This window comes from Scleropages formosus, chromosome 10, assembly GCF_900964775.1.
Source record: "Scleropages formosus chromosome 10, fSclFor1.1, whole genome shotgun sequence".
NCBI classification, from domain to species: Eukaryota; Metazoa; Chordata; class Actinopteri; order Osteoglossiformes; family Osteoglossidae; genus Scleropages; species Scleropages formosus.
Window position 1 is genome coordinate 18,559,273 of NC_041815.1, and position 19,976 is coordinate 18,579,248.

Consider the following 19,976-nt stretch of genomic DNA (forward strand, 5'->3'; position numbering starts at 1 on the left):
AGGCAACTCGGCGTGCATTGACCTGCGAGGCATTCATTTGTTTATTGTGCATGTGGTATAAACAAGACTAAATTCCTGGAGACACATTTTCTGTCCCTCTTCTCTAATTACTGAACATATAAAAAAAAAATCAAGTATTTTCTTTGCAACTAGATAATTTTTACTTTTTTAAACGTTTAAATGCACTTATTTGAAACCAATCCCCCCCCACCCCCAACAAGGTATTAGCATAGACTGATGAGGAAATGAGCCCACTTGTGTACCCAGCTCTGCAGCAGCTCCCAGAGATGCACACTTGTTGTGTGCTGCTTTGCTTTCTTTTTTGTCCACTTTGCATGAAAAAAATAATGCCCACGTGTATTCAGACTTTTAACTGGTGCTGTATATTTCCGTAAAGAAATATATTTTCTCATCCAAATTAAATGCAACAGTAGCTGTTGTTCAGTTAAATTCAACTGAAAGTGAGGAAAGTGTGGTTACTATGAATTAGATTACAGATGTTATGCTGTATATACATGATTGTGTGTCTGTGATATACTTAATTTTACATAGTGCAGTCGAATCTTAGGCGCGTCTCGACTCGGGTGGTCTCAGCTTTGCGCAAAAATCAAATGCAGAAACAATCAAGAATGGTTTTTTTGCCCGCGAATAAAGCTTCGCCACTGAGTGAATTCTTTCGTGATTCGAGGTGAACCCTCAACCGGGGGACTCATGATACCCCAGATGCCCCTCAGCATCTCCCCTCACAGCTGATGTCTCGTCTATTCGGATCTCGGGAATCTGTGGAGCGATGGACCTGGATGCGCCGATGCGCCCATCGCTACTCTACTCTCTTGTGTTTTTTGTACATGTATATTGTCTAATTCCTATTCCTGAGCAGTTGCGGTGTCATATAAACATGCTTGTTGTTATTGCATTTATTTATTTATTTTTTGTCTGACCTCGGGCTACCGTAAGCTTTTCTATGGTCAACAGGTTGTATTCGTCCCCAGGTCGCCGCCACTTCGCTGCTCCTTTGTTCGCCACGAACCTTTATATTTAGTATATTTAGCTGCCACGGAGTCGTGCGTAAGCTGATGGAAACACCAGCGGCACCCATGAAGCGCGCTGCCGTAGCTCTTCATGTAGTGCAGTGGGTGTGTCACCGTGGAGCGACGCGAGTCCGCGCGTGACGTGCGCGGATAACAGTTACCGGAGCAACGAGAGCCGCGCGCCCCCTTGGGCTCCGCTGGCGTGGCGCTCGGCTGACTCACTTCCACGAAGGAGCCTTAACTTAATCGCTCGTGGCGGGTGGAGGGTCTCGGGAAAGGGCAGAGCTGCGGCGTGGTCGTGGGCAACATTCCTCTCAGCGGCGCGACTAAACCTGAGCACATTTTTTTGAGTAAGTAATTCACATAAAGATGTCACGCGTGCTTAGTTTACGTGTATTGATGTAATTAGTAATTCAATTGTCAATTGTGTTGCGAATAAAGAGAGCGTTACGGTACTTATTATTTATATAGCGAACTGAATAATATTGGACACGAAGTTAGTATGAACAATATCAGCTGTGTTCAGTCTTTTATCGCAGTGATGTCTGAAAATGAACTAAGACGACTTATCATAAGTTAGTCAGTGCCGATGGTTAGTAATAACTGTTGGACCAGGAGTCATTTTTTCAATAAAAACACGGTATCTGAGGGCGACCTATCATATGTGTGTTACTCTGTAACTCTGTGCATCCGAGCGCACAACACGTACACCAGGTAAAAAAGCACTTTACTTTCTAGTTATATCTTCTGTTTTCGAAAGGCCGGGCGAGTACCTATATAATTATACTTATAGCATGTCGTTATGACAACAAATCGAAGGAAAGGCACTTTCTGTCCCGGGAAACTAAGGAAGCCCGATCGACCGCTTCGCTTGATCATGGATCTGCATCCTCCTCCCTTGTTTTACTTGATTGTACAAAGTGAGATACTGTATTACTTTAAGTTATGACAAGAAACTGGTGGAGGCGAAATGCAGAGAAGAAACGTCGCGGATTTTAATTCTATTTCGCAAGTTCTGAACATGAATAGAGTGAAGTACACGTTTTTATACGTTGCGCTTGTGCTGTTAAGTGCCTTAGTTTCCGTAGCGGAACTGCGCGTTTGACACACAGTTCTTGAATAATGTATGAACAACAGGTGTTCAGCACTTCGGACAGAGCGCACGCACGCACGCACGCACGCACGCACGCACCCGTTCTCAGCTTCTTCTTGAACTGTGGACGTTAAAATTCAGATTTTAGCAACGTATAGAGACATATTTTTCTCACTGATGTCTACGCTCGAAAAACAGAAGGAAAAGGGGCGTCTCCACTGTGCGAGTTCATGAGCTGAAGAAGAATTCATAACATCATCATCATGTTCGATGAAACTTTCGGGAATAGAGCGAACAGTGTTTTATGATAATTTCAGTATCAAGATTACGTATCATGTGCGTCGTAACGGTAATTCACGTTACATAGTTAAACATGACAACCTGTTTGTGCTTATCTTTTTTCTTAATAGTCTAAAGTGAGTGTGTGTGTGTGTGTGTGTGTGTGTGTGTGTGTGTGAGTGAGTGAGTGAGAGAGAGAAACAGAGACTTTCACCGGTGAGTTTTGTGGGCAAATTGTAGATTCTTGACATTTTGGGCAAGTGCAAAGGTGACATAATTACATATACTGTACAGTACCTGGAGTCATTCAGTCACAGAGCTAAGCAATGTAACACACACACACACACACAGAGCAGACAATTTGGAGTCACCAGCGTATCTGAAACGTATTTCTTCGGACTGCGAGAGGAAAACCACACGAACTTGGGGGAGATGCAAACTCCACACAGCCAGTAGGAATCGAACCCACGTCCAGTTGAGCGAGACACCAGCGTTATCCTAGTTTAGATGGTAAGATCATTAATAGCTCCGTTTCCCCCAGTCGCAGCCTGGGATTGAGATCATCTTGTCTGGGAGGACAAGACCGTGGGGTTTGTGTCACTACTCTGGGCTCCAGTAGCACTAATGTGCTGCTGCTCTCAGCCCCACAGTCCGTTGCGCTTCTCTACAGGCAGTCAATGTAGAATAAAGGGCCTTACAATTAGGAGTATTTTTATTCAGAGTCTTACATGTCACGGATTCAGTCTGGTGCTGTGGTAACTCCGTTGCACGCTGGGTGTCGTAATAATTATCATTTTGTGATTTGATGATCATCAAGTCACAGAAAAAGAGCAATGGTACTTTTAGGGTATCTCAAAAAAACCAAACGACTTAAAGATAACTGAGAACCCTGCTCATAAAATCTCCCACCAAGGAGGAAACTATTGCAGATTCATCTTTTGTCAGAGAAAGCAGCATTCAGTCATGTATGATCACGAGCCCTGCTTACGGTGCCTTGTGATGGACTGGCGTCCCGTCCTGGGTGTGTCCCCTCCCCCTCCAGCATTGCACCCTGTGCTGCCGGGTTAGGCTCCGGCTCCCCGCGACCTCGTATGGGACAAGCGGTTTCACAAAATGTGTGTGTGTTGTGTGTGTGTGTGCGTGCGCGCTTACCCAGACAGGGTTGAAACCATTCAGAAACAGCTAGCATAAATCTTCTTTTAAATATAATTAATGTGAACATAGCTATGTTAAAGTCAACATGTGATTTGATGCAGATTTTTGGCACTTTGCAAACTTATCATTAAAAAAACCGATATCTAGCACAGCTGGTAAACTTCACCATCCTGCCATTCAAAGTGGCATAAATGTTAAAGATACCCTACATTGTTTTCAGTTCCAAAATGAGGGCTAAATATTCACCAAAATATTTATCCCAACTTCACAACGTTTTCCTTTTTCCTGCATTTTGGTGACATAGTCTGAATTCACAGGTTGTGAGTGACGAATAAGTCATAATTACATCTGCCTGTGAACTTTCAAGATTTTTGCATATTTTCCTCATAGGATTTGAGGCTTAGAATCTTATGAGTTAAAGTGGAGTTATTGCCCTTTGTAGGTCATCCAATAACAAGTGCTTCTAAAGTCGAGCTACTGAGTTCATGATGAAGGGTCAATGTCCAGAAGCACAAGGCACAAGTCTCCGACTTCATCAGCATGTGGGACCCAAGATTGAATTATCAGCACAATACCTCGTCTTTGGTAGGTTTCTCGTGAAGCAGGTTGTTTCGACAACTTATGTGGAAAGGGAGGGCTCCCTTGGTGAGCCTACGTGTTCTTGTAGAAGTTAATTATAAACCTTTCACTCCGCTTAATCAGCCACGTTAAAAGCATCAAACGCAAGTGCTCCCCAAGGTGCCAATTTCCCAAGCTGCCAAGCTGTGAATCAGCGCGCTCTCCGAATCCTTCTCTTTCTCCGGCACCTGTAATGGTAGTAATAGTAATTGCTGTTTTAGCCACTTTTACCTTGATCTTTAAAAGAGTGCTTTTGTATTTTGAAGCTTTCCCTGTAAAGCCAGCTTCTGAATGCTCTTCATGTTTTTTATAGCTAATCTCTTGAAACGATCTACAGTTTCCACGATTTGGAATGAGAGCATTTCAAAGGAATACAGTCTCATTTCTTTTCTGTTATGCATTTAATTCGATTTAAATTTGGTCTAAGTAGCACACTCAGAGCTCATATAACAGGATCCCGAGTAACATATCCTGCTGCAATGGTTTATGAAAATACCTCTTTTTCATACAGTGCGTTTATTACTCTGTACCACAGCTTTTTATGGTCATTTTACTGCCACAATGGGTATTGTATTCAACTACCTGCCTGATCTTTCATTCTTCAACCATTGTGCGTGCTTAACTATGCTTCTTCCATAACAAGACAAACTGCTGTATGTGCACTTGGACCTCAACTTTTGCTACCAGTATATTTTATACTTCCCATCTGCTTGACAATCTTAGCCAATCACAACACACACACACTGTCTAAAAAGCTTGTCCCGTTCGGGGTCGCGGGGAGCCGGAGCCTAACCCGTCAACACAGGGCGTAAGGCCGGAGGGAGAGGGGACACACCCAGGACGGGACGCCAGTCCGTCGCAAGGCACCCCAAGCGGGACTCGAACCCCCAGACCCACAGAAGAGCAGGACCCGGTCCAACCCACTGCGCCACCACACCCCCCCCATCAATCACAACACTTAAGGTAAAATATAACATCACAACTGAAATGGCAAATTCAGTACTATAATTATTCATTCCTTTAGTCGACAAATATCTCTGAAGCAATTTGTATTGTTAAGCTATGTAAAAGTATTTAACCTTCATACAGCAGGGTATTTTTTACTGAAGCATTTCATGGTGATTCTCTTGCGCAATGGTAGGACAGCAAAAGCGGGGGGTCAAATATTCGTTACTCGTTTATTTAGCCACCGCTTCTCTTCAGTGTCTCACAGTGGTTTACGCATTTATACTCATGCTCATTTTACTTAACAGCTTATCCAAATCAGAATCACGGTAATTCAGAGCCTATGCAGGACACAGTGCGGCACGAAGTTAAGTAGGGGTACAGCCTGGATAGGATGCAAGTCCTTCACAGACTCTTTAATACAGCTGGGTAATTTTTACTTGAGCAAGTTGGGGTTAATACTTTTCCCAAAGGTATTACAGCAGGAGCTGGGGTTTGAATGTGTTCCTTGAGGGTAACATAGCTGCTATAACCAAACTACATACCTGCTGCCGTCTATGTGCTTTGCAGAGCGAAAGAAATAACCTGTGATCTTGTGACCTTTATTTCTTTATGTCATAAGCATCTGTGTGCTAAATAATCGCTCAGATGTCTCTTTCCAGAATGTACTGTGTTTTACACCCAATGCTTTCTGGATAGATTCCAGACCATGACCACCCTGTACTGGATATGCAGTTATTGATGAATGAAAATACAACACCAGAACGCAAACTAGATAGTTACAGATATTGTTCAGTATGTTGGTGTCATCACTGTCATACATAAAAATACCTTATGCACTGGTATGTAGTCAATTGTAGGTGACTTTTTCATCAAGGAGCCAGTTATTTTTCTATAAGAAATAATGGTAGTTTATTTTCCCTACAGTATGAATTTGTCTGATAGAGTGATTTCACCGCATTAATTAACACTGTTATGTGAGGAATGGCTGTACCTTGCTGGATAGTACTTCAGCAAGGGTGGAGATCAAACATTTTATGGAGACTCTGGACCAACGTTCCCTCTAAACTCTAGGCCGTGTGTGCAAAGCGCTATTTTTGGGCGAGATTTTTAGCCGTCGCCGAGACACGTATGCATGAGCAGGAAGATATACCTAACTTACCTAACAGAGAGAAAGAGTTTGGGATTTATAGGCTAATAAAGTGGTTTGTGTGAACGGCCTGTTAATTTGCGAGTTTGTTTTTTAACGGTCTTTGAGTGAGGTTCAGGTGCATATAGCTTATCGTAATATTGCATTAAGCTCGTGTTGCGCTAGTTTGGCAACACTGACACAACCTTAGAAGGTAATAGATGAAAAAAAGGTATTCAATATTAGAAAAATATTGAATAAAAAAATTAAATATTACCAAATACACACACACACACATTTTCAGAACCGCTTGTCCCATACGGGGTCACGGGGAACCGGAGCCAACCCGGTAACACAGGGCGTAAGGCCGGAGGGGGAAGGGGACACACCCAGGACGGGACGCCAGTCCGTCACAAGGCACCCCAAGCGGGACTCGAACCCCAGACCCACCGGAGAGTAGGACTGCGGTCCAACCCACTGCGCCACCGCACCCCCTATTACCAAATATTTTACTTAAATATTGTTGCCTCTGGGGGGTGCAGAGGCGTGGTGGGTTTGAGTGAGTTTTTCCATCAGGTTGCAGAGTGGCTCATTCAACAAAATCTCTCTTTCAAACGCATATTGAAATGTGGAAGGTTATCACTGGCTCAGTTATACAAAGGTAAACCTTCACATGTAATGTAAAAAATACATCGTTAGTGTCTGTACCTCATAATGGTGAAGAATCTCATAAAACAGATCATATTAAACCTGGCTACATGACTAGATTCACATCCCGAAGAATCAAAAGCCAGGAACAGTTGCGTTTTAGTTGTATGTTCTTTGTCTGGCCAAGCAGAATTTTTACACGCAGGTGAAATTCCTAACACTCTAAGAGATGTCCATCATTGCTATACTAAAATTTACACAGTTAATTTCAACTTATTTTAACATCCTTTTATTCAGACAAAATTGCAGAGTTGCTTTTTGGACATTTATTTGATTCACATATTAGCCAGCGAAGACAGATGTTAGACTTGATGAGCAAGTTTTCTGTTTCAGGTTTTGTGCAGTTTGTTTGTGAGACAGCATGTGTGCATACAATAGCTTTTGTTACCGTCCTTTTGTTATGTCAGAAAAGACTGGATGCTTGTGAAACTGTTTTCTAAAAAACATTTCCTCCACCAGTTAGGCCTTTTATGCCATCCATCCATCCATCCATGGTTTCTTCATATGTTTCTGAGATTTCCAGGATGTATTTCAAGCCTCACGCTCAAACTTGCGGTATCATTTAAAACCTCTTGTTTATGACTATGACTCAACATTACAGCATGAAGAGTCAGAGATCTGAATGAAAATGTGTCCTCCAGTGTGGACAAAATTGAATAGCTGGGGAGATACGCATATACTGCAGTGTGTTGCCCAATTTCCGAAGATGACTAGATCACTCTTCCGCTCTGCTCTGTAGCACTAGAGCTCATGTATGATGGCTGCTGACACATCCATGAGGACTGAGCTGGAGGAACTGCAAAGACGAGCCAATCAGGTGACAGACGAGGTAACTGCAATCAGCATCACTTCTTGCTCTTCTTAATTGTTTTGAAGCTCGTTGGTATCTAAAAGTGCGTACAAAATGACCTCGCATTACATCAACATGGATCAATTAGGGTGGGGTGAGATTCACACGACTGCGCTCTCGGTAACTGCGTCGTTGCGAATCCATTCGGATTAAACTGCTATCTTATATTTACATTTACATTTATTCATTCAGCTGACGCTTTTCTCCAAAGTGACTTACAATGTTAAAGCTACAATTACAAGTTACAATAATAATCTAATTAATACAATAATTAATCAGTCACAATATTAAGAAGACACAATAGTATCTTAAATTGAGAGTGATATTTTACATTTATCATAAACACCTTGTAATGGAAAACATTCACTGTATGTGATTTCATTTTATTAAGAAGTAAAACGATAAGACATTTCATATTTCCCTGTGTGTAATGTCTCTCTAGGGAAAAGGCTACATGTGCGATTCTACATTTTGAATACCATTCAACTTTCTGACCGGGTCTGTGTTTAGCGAAAGCCCAGTGTTTAGCAGCGAGTGTTACATTATCGGTGATGACATCACCTCTTTCCCTGTTTACTGCTCTGTTCCCTGTTGGCACGGGTAACTGTAGGTCAGACGTACCACTGAGCACACTCAGTAGGTTTCTGCAAAAATCCACTGGCAACAGGCTGTGTGCATCACGTACGGCTTGATAATTAATCTACGCGCTCGTTCAAAACCCCACAACTCACGCCCTTTTGCAATATTCCGAGGCAGAACGTCATATTAGTAGTAAATTGTAAAGATAAGTACACAGTGCATTTGAATAGAAACAGTGTTTGCTCATTACTTTCCGCCATGCTCACCTTTAGTGATACGGTGTATCGTTCACCGATATTATTAAGCCATCTGTCTCAAAGTATAGCTGTAGCGTATGCTGTGACAGCAGTGAATGTTATTTTCAATTAACCAGTTTTATTTTACCGTGTTTTCTGAATCAGAAGCATGTAGCGTAGGAGAAGTTCGAGCCCTTTTCAGTTCGCTCTAAGTTCTGTTGTCAGTCTTTCGTAGTTGTACTTATTTAGGTTTTAAGGGCAAACTCATGCTAAGGGAAAGAATGTTTATTTTTATTTATGAATGTAGGATTCAGGAGGATTTCTGATGAGGATTTATAATGTAGAGACTGACACAGAGGCAAGGATCTTTGCCGTAACAGAAGGATTTTCAGAGAAAAGGGCCTTAAAGAAGTGATGTTTATGCAAAGATTGTTCAAATCAGGAGTGCCCTCTCTATGAATAACTCACTTGAGCAACACATATTTGAATGCTGAACATTAGTAATGTTATGTTATGAAATCTTAACATGTGTATTATGTAAAAATGTAAATATTTCCAGTTACACAGATACTTCAATGTTTCTAAATGTTTTCTATATGACTTCCATAAGAAACTTTTAGAAATATAGCGAAGGGAGATTATATCTGCCATATGACTTGGAACCTATACTAAATTTATGCTGCAAGCAATTTCACAGTTGTTTTTTAAATGTTTATTTTCTTCAATCTCCTCTGCAGTCCCTGGAGAGCACACGTCGCATGATACAGCTGGTTGAAGAGGTGAGGATCCCTACACCTTTGCATTTTTCGCTTAAATGTATCATTTGCATTGTTGTAAAATTAGGTTTAGCTTAGATACGTGACATTTACACGGAGTTCATTTGTAGGTCTCATGACAATGACTCCCCGGGGGCAGAGTCCTAAAGGCACAATGTCTAGCTTTCTTTGCCTCCTTTGTTTTCCTTTCAAAAGGTTTGGTACCCTGTTGACTATAGAATGTGCCTCATTGCTCCTGAACGCAAACATAGCTCTGCGCTTCTAAAAATGCCTTGCCGTTTATCATCACTTCACACTACTTCCTCATGCTAGTTGACAGTGGGCCATAAAACGTGCCAGGTCCATCAAAACTCTGACTTAATCAACTTTGCTTTTTTTTTTCTCCAGCATAACTGAGAAGTAACATTTGCTTATTGTTTTCATAGGTAGTATAATACAAATGTACAATATTATGAAAGACTGAAATGATTCCTTTAAAAAATAATGAAAAAAGGCATCGTGTTTGAAACTTGTATAGGCTTGGGTAGATAAGATAACCAGAAAATTCATAAGACCTCCTTTTATTTTCTCTATTAATTTATATTTACATTTACATTACAGTTGTTAATACTAAGTTTATACTATATATTCACCTATAGCACTCTTCTCTGTCTTCTACCCATGTACAACTCAAAATAGACAGTTATTTGCCATTTTAACTCTTAAAGAGAAGTGTTTTTTTCCTGAAGTTTGTATTATAGCTAAACAAATAAAAACGTATGCAAATAAGGTATTTACTTCTGTTTGTGTGTTTGTCTTAAACAGAGTAAAGATGCAGGGATCCGGACTTTGGTCATGCTGGATGAACAAGGAGGTACATTTGTCTCAACATATTTTGCCACTCACTGCCTCACTGGTCCTTGATGTTTTCTGAACATAGTATAAAAATATAGTTTCACATTGTTTTTTCTTACAGCTTACTAGGAAATCTAAAACTAAGAAGGGTCAAATTTTGATAGAATTTATTTTATTTTGGCGATAATAATGAATTTTTGTAGAAAAAAAAAAGAAGCTGAAAACAAGTTATAAGGTACTAGGGTACTTTTAAAAAAGACAGATTGTTTCTTTTGGATGGTGCTCTACAGTATGTTTTTGTTGCTTGAAAGCTACCGTTGGCTTCATTGTACTCAAGGAACACAGAAGTAAATGTGAAATTAGCTTGTCACGAAACGCAATACCTGCTTATCTCTGGAAGACTGCACAGCCACTGTCCTTTGTGAAAACATACTTCAAATGCAGTATTTATCTGCTCTACGCTCTCCGCATTTCGAGCAGTCTCCTACGATTGTATTGTGTCCTTCACTTATCACTGTACCAGCCAGAGCCAGATGAAATGGAGATATAATCACCTTCATTTCCTCTCAGTCCTTTCGTGGCACCGTGCAGCATTGTGTTGTGCATTTGCCCGTTTTTGAAACTCTGACTCACCAGTAAAGCTTTCAGTAAATTATGGAATTTGAAATATACAGGAAATGTATCCTTAAACGTATGAAAAATGTGTATTTCCAGATCAAATAGTTTTATCATGTATCTGAAGGTAATGTTGCCTTTAGAAAAATGTGTTCATTATGTATGTTTACATTCTGAAATGTTATTTTAGCCAGTGTACATTTTCATTTAGATAGTAACTCCACTCCATTGAGGCAACATTTTAAATGTACTTTTTCATATTTAATATCCCAGCCAAGTTGTATAAATGTTCCATGTTAGCGTTGAGGCTTAACATCAGCCATTACCCTCTCCACTGTGTTCCTTGTGTGATCTGGGTTTGTGTGTCTGAATGTCTGCCTACGTTGTGTGTGTGTGTGTGTGTGTGTGTGTGTGTGTGTGTGTGTGTGTGTGCGTGCGTGTGTGCGTGCTTATTTCCTCCTATATCTCTTCCTACTCCACTCGTGCCCTCTTGCCCCACGCGGATAGAGCAACTGGACCGCATTGATGAGGGTATGGATCAGATCAACCAGGACATGAAGGAAGCCGAGAAAAACCTCACTGACATGGCCAAGTGCTGTGGCCTTTGCGTCTGTCCTTGTGCCAAGTAGGTCCCCACCCGCTGAGGACTCACGGGCACCAGCCGCCATGTGGCCCCTGCTGGTGCATCAGTTTGACAGTCCGTCACGGCTTCTCGATGTTGTGATTTCGTCGTGGCTCTATTTGGCAATTGTGTGATTAGAAGTGTGCTGCAAATCTTGTTCATTTCAAACATACTATGCATTGCCACTCCGGCAACGCAGTCCTTTTTTCAAATATTGTAAACTGAAGGCAAAGTCCGTTTTTGTTTTACAAAGGTTTCAACAAGTGCGTCGTTGTCTTATATTAAACCACTTAAATACAAATTTATGTTTTTGACACTTTATGCATTTATCCATATTTTTTATTATGTGTCTAGAAAAAAACCCATTGGAAAATTTAAAGTGACAGGTGACTAATTAGCTTTGTCGATGATCTAAAAGCAAAATACAGGCCTGCTGCACGTTATTTATCCATTGCGGATTAGTGCAACAAACAAAGCGCATTTTGGCAGCTAACACGAGCAGGATTTGAAAAGTTGAACACAGCACGCATGCAGCTTATCTTAGTGAAGAGAAGGAGCTATGAGGCTTGCTTTGTTTGCCTACAGCATGCTGTAAAAGAGCCGCGTAGCAACGGAGATCAACTTAGAAGCAAAGAAAAGCCTGGGCAGTGAGCACATGCGGACTGGTTAGCAACACACGCAGCGGACGGAGGCGGTACTTCCATGCGACTGAAGTAAACGTACGGTGAAACCAAAACAGGAGAGACTCGCGAGATCTGTGTCCATCCGGCTTATAGCAGTACCGTTTTCTTTGTGTGCAGTTATAAAAATTTGACTCGGCGAATTGTATTTGTGTGTGTGAGGGAGGTAACTGACTCAGTAGGTTTGCTGGTTGGAGCCTGAAGTGTGTAAGGCAGCTCATCTGATGGAGCTGATGTGTGTAACTGTGTGGGGTGGTGGGGATGATGTATCTTACTTGGGGGGGGTCTTTGCTTTCCTGGTTAATCCACCCTGTTGAGAATAGGTGAATATGATACTCATGTATATCTCGCTAGAAATGAGCTTTTTCCTTTGACAAGACACCTTCTATTCACACACTTACTGCCTTGCTTCTTACTCATGTGTACCACAGGTTGTGTTCTCGTGTCTGTCCTTTCCGTTTCATAACCTGTAAGTTGTATCATTCAGATGTTGGTAGCTTGTCACACGTGTCTTTTTGGTGCTTCGGTGAGAGAGCTGTGATGCGTGTTGTCCCCACCACCCCCACCTACCCAGTTTCCATCCGTCCGATTTCCAGCCGCTCAATTTCCAAACGCTTCCCCTCCCGTATCTCCCTCCCCGTTGTTCAGAGCAACTGGAGCGAATCGAGGAAGGCTTGGACCAGATAAATCAGGATATGAGGGAGGCCGAAAAGAACCTCACAGACTTGGGCAAATGCTGTGGTCTGTGTTCCTGCAATAAGTAGGTGTGGGGAGGTTTGTGGCAGCGGCCCTCCCTCTGAGCATGTCTGTGTGCTCGTTGGAAAGCCGGTCCGCTCTGCCGACTGGTGACCCGCATGCCACCCAGCCCGCTCTCTGCGTTGCGGTGTGTCCAGGGTTCCTCCCTGCTCGCAACTGTTCCTCTTCTCTATTCTCTCTCTGGCTGATGCATTGCATTCGTTTCGGACTTCTGAAAGTTCACCGACTTGGGCTAAGGGCCGTTCAGCCAGCCCGTGCATGAACCAAACTCTTTAAGGAAGGCATGTCATACAAGATGAAACATAATTATTAATATCACAGAAATATTCCACCTTCAGTTTTTCTTTTGTACCTTCTTAAACTGGATGTCTGTACTAAGCCCTACTATTTGCAGTTGTTTCATTTTATACAATAAATAAAATGTATTGTTCTCAAACGGTGAAAATTTGTGATATAGTTAAAAGAACACTTAAAATGTTGCATGATAATAAAATAGTTCACAGTTGTAGAGGGATAAATAGGGACAGCCGGTAGCGTAGTGGTTTGCGCTACTTCCTTTAGATCCACAGGTTTGATCCCCACCTCCAGTTCTAACACCCTTGAGCAAGGTACTTACTTTAAATTGCTCCAGTAGAAATTACCCACCTGTAAATGGGTAAATTGTGACCTTAACACTGTAAGTTGCTTTGAAGAAAATCATCAGCTAAATGTAGGAAAGGCATATCATTCATAGTCTCCTGGGCAGAGCAGTGTATAAAGATTAAATCCAAGCAGAAAAAGCGATGAGATTTTTTTTTTTTCTTCCCTAGAATGGCATTAAGAGCTTTAAGAAAAATATTCTCAGATTATGCTAAATAGTAAAAATGTGTTTACTGGTATGCAGTTGATCATTCTGTTTTTAGATTCCCTGATAAAACAGAATGATTAATGCTAAACAAGAAGTTTATGTATAATAATTTGATTGTTTAGACCAGAACCATGTAAAACACTGGGACCAGCCAAGGACCAACCGTAACTCATGTCTTGCTGTTCCATGGTGCTGGCAGACTGAAGCACTTTGAAATGGGTGCAGCCTACAAAAAAGTGTGGGGGAGCAACCAGGACGGCGTGGTGTCCACCCAGCCATCCTCACGTGTGGTTGACGAGCGGGAAAAGATGACCATGAGTGGCGGCTACATCCGCAGGTAAACAGAAGCCCTCCAAATGTCCATGTGCCCAAGCAGATTCAGCACTTACAAGGAGAGGCCAATGCAAATAGTGCAGAACATGACCTTTAAGTACCTGGGGCAGGTATCTACAGCACGGAGATAACAAGATGTGAACAGGATAAGAATGTGGATAAAACAGTCTTGTCCACAGATCTTCAGCGGAATGAAATTTAGCACTGATATGAAAAAAAATACGAGTAGAAGATAAAAAGCCAATGCAGGGGACTACAAGACTGTGTATGGGTAGTGTTTAAATAAACCCAGCAGAGGTATTGCCATTTTTTTTTTTAAGTGCTGCTTTGGTCTTAGAATTTATGGAATTATTTTTATATTCCCTCATTTTCTGCAGAAAATACATTCTTAATAGTTACTCACTGTACTTATATGAGTATGTGTGACACACTGTTTTGATACTCGAAAAGTGAGCAAAGTGATATGGCATTCATGTCAGAAACACAGATAATCATTACACCACTCTGTTTACTTGATCTTTCTTTACTTGAACTTTTACTTGATCTTTGATCTAACATAAATAATTATGAAGATCTTTCTTGACATTATATTTATTTAAAACATCACTAAAACATTCCCGTCCTCAGGTCAACTCAGGGTTTGGATATTCATATCTGAATTGCGTTGCTTGTGATGTGTTCCTGTCGCAGGGTGACGAATGACGCACGGGAGGATGAGATGGAGGAGAACCTCGCTCATGTGGGCAGCATCCTGGGCAACCTACGGAGCATGGCAATGGATATGGGAAATGAAATTGACACGCAGAACATTCAAATCGATCATATCCAAGAAAAGGTCAGAGTTACGGCATGTGAGATCGACTTCAAAATAATCCTTGTACATATAGCAGCCCAGGTAGAAAGGGTACACAAATGCTTATATGAATTCTTATTATTACTAGTATTATTATTATTGATGTTGTCAAATACCTTTATTCGAGGTGACTTGAAATATCTGGGTAAACACAATACATTTTGTGCAATTATAGTGATATATAAGTACTATAATTAAGGAAGTATTAGTCTGTTAGTCAAGATATGACATTTAACATTAAATCCAGAAATTTAGTCATCTGTCTATAGACTGAAATTCATATTTCACCCACATGACAAGAGTACAGTGAATACCTCCACTGCCCCAAACAGATTAGAAAATATACATGACAATAATAAATATATTAATAAAAGATGTTACAGAAAAATAAGAAATACATACTTTGAAACATACAGGTAGCTCGTAGTGTTGTAGTTAGAGCTGCTGCCCTGGGATCCAGAGGGTGCAGATTTAAATCCCACTTCCAACTGCAGTACCCTGCAATAAGGTACTCACCTGAAATTACTCCAGTAAAATTGTCCAGCTGTGTAGATGGGTAAATAATTGTAGGAAGTTTAATCTTGAAAATTACTTTTGATAGAAAGTGTCTGCTAAATGAGTAAATATGATACAGTAAATTGATACTGCTTGTTATTATGATGATGCATGTAATTCATAATTATAGGATGTGCATAATAGGATTACAGGATGTATTGCTAATGTCCTGTTGTAATTTACTGTCCAGTACTATCACTAATGCTTTAAATCAGACCAAAACATGTGCATTTAGTTACACTTTTTTTTTTTTTTTTTTGCAGGCAATGGTCAACCAAACCCGCATCAGTGAAGCAAATCAAAGAGCTCACAAACTCATAGCTAGATAAACTGGGATTATAAAATAGGAATGAAGAATGAACTGCTACTCTCATCCATACAAACTCATACACATCAGTAAACACACACACACACACATTGCCCCAGCCGCATCTAAAAATGCTGTTCATTCTTCTTACAAAGCATACAAATATTTTTGTTGCTCAGATCCAAAAATTCATCGCATATCTGTTCCCACTCTTCATTTTGCTTCTCTTTTTCACACAACAACATACAAGCAAACATGCGGAGTATATCTGTATAACCCATGGTTACAGACAAAGCCAGGCAACAATTTTCATGAAAAACAAAATGACGAACCCTACCAGGATATAGAGAATGGATGGGGTCTATAACCACAGAAAATGTAAAACCACAAAGCGATGCTTAGATCATCTCCCTCATCTCTACCATGCTGGTTTCATGTCTTACCAAGTGCATTATGTGGGTTTCCTGTATTAACAAAAAGGTGTATTGCTTTGCAACACAGTTATATTTCCTATAGAATTTAGGCACTTTCATATATTTAAATATATGTAGGTTTTAGAGGTAGGTCTACTCTGCTTGGGCAGTTTGAATAGCTTCAATAGTACTCTACCATAAACAGTTTATTAAAAAAGTTAATGGTATACAGCAGCCACTGCACCCTCTGGTGGTCACATTGAATAGTAATTGTATGAGCTTCACCTTTTAGTCTACAGAGGCCTTTCCCTGCCACACCCCTATGTGAGAATTGTTTTTCCCCACTTGCAGTCTCACTAATTCATATATATATGTATATTTAAAGTTGCCAAATAAAAACAAAATTCAGCAAACTGAAATAAAAGTCCTCATATACTGGAAAGAAAAAAATGACAGGAAAAATGGAAAATAAGGCAGGATAAAATGAACAGAAAGTAGGTTTAGTGTTGCAGACTTTGTAGTTTGATTTAATCACTGTCATTTCACCATTTCTACTTTTCAGGGACAGATGTTTTACATGGATACTCCTTTCATGGTGTAGACACAATGTGTAACTGGTGACAGGAAGGTGAAATTGACTGAATACTGAAATTTTGCTTTAGTTTTGCACTTCATAGAGGAATATTTACGTAGACTAGTAGCCCTACTACTTCACATATTAGATGCTCCAGTTTGTTTTGTGTCCTTTCTTTTGACATGGTGAGTTCAGTTCGTTGGTTTTAAGAAATACGGTGTTAGTGTATTTGTAAGATCTTGCATGTGGTGAAAAGATAAACTGAATGTTGTGTAAAATAAACCTGCCAGTAACCAATAGCAGCATACTGGCAAATGTATCCTGTTGTTTCTTTTTCTAAATTTATTCACAGAAAACAACACAGTTGTTGCTTTTCAAAAGGTAGCCTAAGTTCTGAACTGTATAATTACATTAATATCAGACTTTTGCACTGCTGAGACAGGAAACCTTAAAGAGAACTGCTAAGATGTAGCTCAATAGGCTGATGATCCCAGACTTAAGAAAATCTGGGCTCTAATGACTTATGTATGGTATCTGATGGTCAAAGTGCAGCAGTGATACTTGGCTCCAGTTCACACCTTAAAGTCTGTTACTGCAAGTTAGAGTAAAAGCAGGTTTTCTCATTTACATTTTTATTTAAATAGCTTACACTTATGGATGAACATACTGTACATTTCAGGAAGTAGTACTTCACAAAACTTTTAAAAAAATTGTAGACTACCTTTAATTGCTTTGCTAAGAAATTAATTAGGTTGCCTAAAAATGAATTATGGATTTTCAATTAGTATGTTTTTAATCTTTTTATCTTTACTCATTCTCAATGAACCGTATATCAAAATACTGTTTTTAAATATCAGTTTAAATGGTCTAAATAGTAAACACATTCTGGAATTATTTCTTTGTATGACTACTCTGACCCTAGATGATCGTATAAGACTGGCTTTCTATTAGCCTTCTACAGTAGTACTCTAGCTAGTACTTCCAAGATTATTATAAAATTATGTGTATACTGTATATTACATGTAATGCATCCCTGACACTGTAAACAATGCTGGCTATGATGTGCAATGTAAGCTGTTCACTAAAACCCTTGAATTGGTGTGATATTGCTTTGAATTTCCAATGATGTGAGGTCTTTTCACAGCTACTTTCTTTTACATCATTGGCCTTCTCCCCACGTTACCAGAGTATATCTTCTTCATTCTAACTGTTCAGTGCATATTAACCTGCTGACTATTACGCAGTGATAGATGGTGTGCATGTTGGCTATTAAATGGATGTTGACTCCACAATCAGCTGTGATTAATTAGTGTGTTTCTGTGCACTCATACATACATGCATACAGAGGGGGAAAAAAAAATATATTCATTACCCCCCCAGGCTGCTACCAGAGTTTACAGAGTCACAATATTTGAACTGGATTTTGGTATGGTTAAAAAAAAAAAACAGACTTAATACTTTGATGGCCATAATCATTTTATTATAAAGTAAATAAATGTAAGCTACGTAAATCCTTGGCCTTGGTTGTCCAATGCCTATCCTGTACGCACAGAGCCCGAAGTCGTGTACACCACAGGCAGCAGTAATATCAAAAGTCTTTGTAAATACCGTTAATTTAAAAAAAAAAAAAAAAAAAAAACGTTGCTGTAACACACACATCGTCTCACCTGCTGGTGGAGAGATAGAAATACAACACATGTCATGCGCTTCAAAATGAGTGAGCGCTACTTAATTACTGGACGGCAAATCATCGTGAACCTCATTACTCAAATTTAATTTTCTGTCTTACTGTCCTCGTGTCTTGCGAGGAATTTGAGGATTTTTTGTTTCATATTGCTACAATGAACAGCATATTACTTTACTAAAGTATTTACTTAAAAAAAAAATACTTTAGCAGCATTTTGCATGGAAAACATCAGCGATTACAGTTACTAGCCGCTGCGAACAGGTGACAGCGCACACGCGCGCTTCGCTCCCAGAGGCGCAATCTCGCCTCAATGCGAGGATCCTGCGTCGCCGCTCGCGCGGATGGAGAACGACGAGTCCCGTCTGCGGCTGCGCAACGCAGGGGCTCTCCGACTGTACGAACTTTCTGGATTTGAGTCCTCAGTTCGAGGAAAAAATAACCTTCGACGTTTTACTGGTAATTTCATATAATGTTTCTACTAAAAGTATAAAAGCGCGCATGTCGGAATCATTCTGTTTCTCAAAGCGGTATGTACGGGGAAATGTCATTAGCTAGCTAATGGGTTAAAGAAAGAAATCGTAGCTAGCTAGCTCGCTAGCTAGCTAACAAACATCATCATCACAGACAGACAGTGTAGTCAAAATGGCAGACTAAAGCAGAATGCATTGAACTGCGTGCAGCAGAAATTGCACTTTTAATTAAATTGACAGAGTAGGGAGATTAAGCGGACTCATAAATTGATATATAAAAATCATTTAGGCAGCAATACCATGAGGTGTAGTCGGGAGTGTGACAGACAAATTCGCGAACGGCGCTGTCGGTCCAACAAAGAAGCAGGAAAGCTGCGCGCGATATTGCGCGCCGCCGCGGCTCGCGGGCGAGGGCACAATTAAACCAACGGTTAATTTAAAGACGAACACGCACGTGGCGCGTGCGCGTCTCACGACTGTGTCACCGCAAACTGAAATGTGTGATATTTGCCTTGTGAACTAGTACGACACGAGTTTGTGGTAAATATGTTGTGAATCTTTAAGAGCTTAAACATCAAGCGTTCTTTTTTATATAAATTATATTTGTATGAACGGAGCTGTCATAGTCCTAGGCTAATATAGTAGTAGAAGTCACACTGACTGACAGGGTTGTATGCGAAAACTACTGGACTTAAAATTAAAAGTGTAAATTAAAATTTGAGAACAGTGGAATACACCACATACTAACTTGAAAATAAACGTAGTTGTTAACGTCAAAATGTAAGAACTAAAAATGGATAACGTGTTACAACGGGGAACTAAATTTAAAATTAAGTACTAATTTAAAAGTATGTATGAAAACAGAAATGAAAGACTAGAGAAGACAAGAGTACAAAAATATAGTGCCTGGCCCTGGCCACTACGAAAACTAGGGAAACTACTCCAGGAAAAGGGTTTAGCATTTTTGCGATTGCCACGCTAACAGTTTTAATCTTTATTGATGCCGTGGAATACGTGGGACAGCAAGATAC

At 40.3% G+C, this 19,976-nt stretch overlaps 2 protein-coding genes and 1 long non-coding RNA gene across 3 annotated transcripts in view; 2 read left to right on the plus strand and 1 right to left on the minus strand.

The window, feature by feature from the left end:
* Window positions 1-1,213: 1,213 nt before the first annotated feature.
* LOC108928744 (synaptosomal-associated protein 25) lies at window positions 1,214-15,905 on the plus strand. The gene is made up of 8 exons (XM_018742821.1): window positions 1,214-1,381; window positions 7,698-7,787; window positions 9,361-9,402; window positions 10,204-10,252; window positions 11,356-11,473; window positions 13,953-14,090; window positions 14,777-14,921; window positions 15,758-15,905. Exons 2-8 carry the CDS (start codon window positions 7,713-7,715, stop codon window positions 15,821-15,823), a joined length of 633 nt encoding a protein of 210 aa, XP_018598337.1. The 5' UTR covers window positions 1,214-1,381; window positions 7,698-7,712; the 3' UTR covers window positions 15,824-15,905.
* LOC108928745 (uncharacterized) lies at window positions 14,768-19,959 on the minus strand. The gene is made up of 3 exons (XR_001965696.1): window positions 19,245-19,959; window positions 15,342-15,437; window positions 14,768-14,846 (listed from the first exon to the last, which is right to left on the minus strand). It is a non-coding gene; the product is annotated as an uncharacterized LOC108928745 (long non-coding RNA).
* Window positions 18,535-19,976, plus strand: part of timm50 (translocase of inner mitochondrial membrane 50 homolog (S. cerevisiae)) — a 33,243-nt gene continuing 31,801 nt past the window's right edge. Inside the window, exon 1 of the mRNA XM_029255816.1 lies at window positions 18,535-19,002. The gene's annotated coding sequence lies outside the window, so the exon portion shown is untranslated. The remainder of the gene's footprint in view (window positions 19,003-19,976) is intronic.

Excerpts from the sequence above, each read along its gene's own strand:
- LOC108928744 (XM_018742821.1), top strand. The coding sequence starts at position 7,713 with ATGATGGCTGCTGACACATCCATGAGGACTGAGCTGGAGGAACTGCAA. Across the intron at positions 7,788-9,360 it reads CCAATCAGGTGACAGACGAG|TCCCTGGAGAGCACACGTCG; the intron begins GTAACTGCAATC and ends TCTCCTCTGCAG. Across the intron at positions 10,253-11,355 it reads CATGCTGGATGAACAAGGAG|AGCAACTGGACCGCATTGAT; the intron begins GTACATTTGTCT and ends CCACGCGGATAG.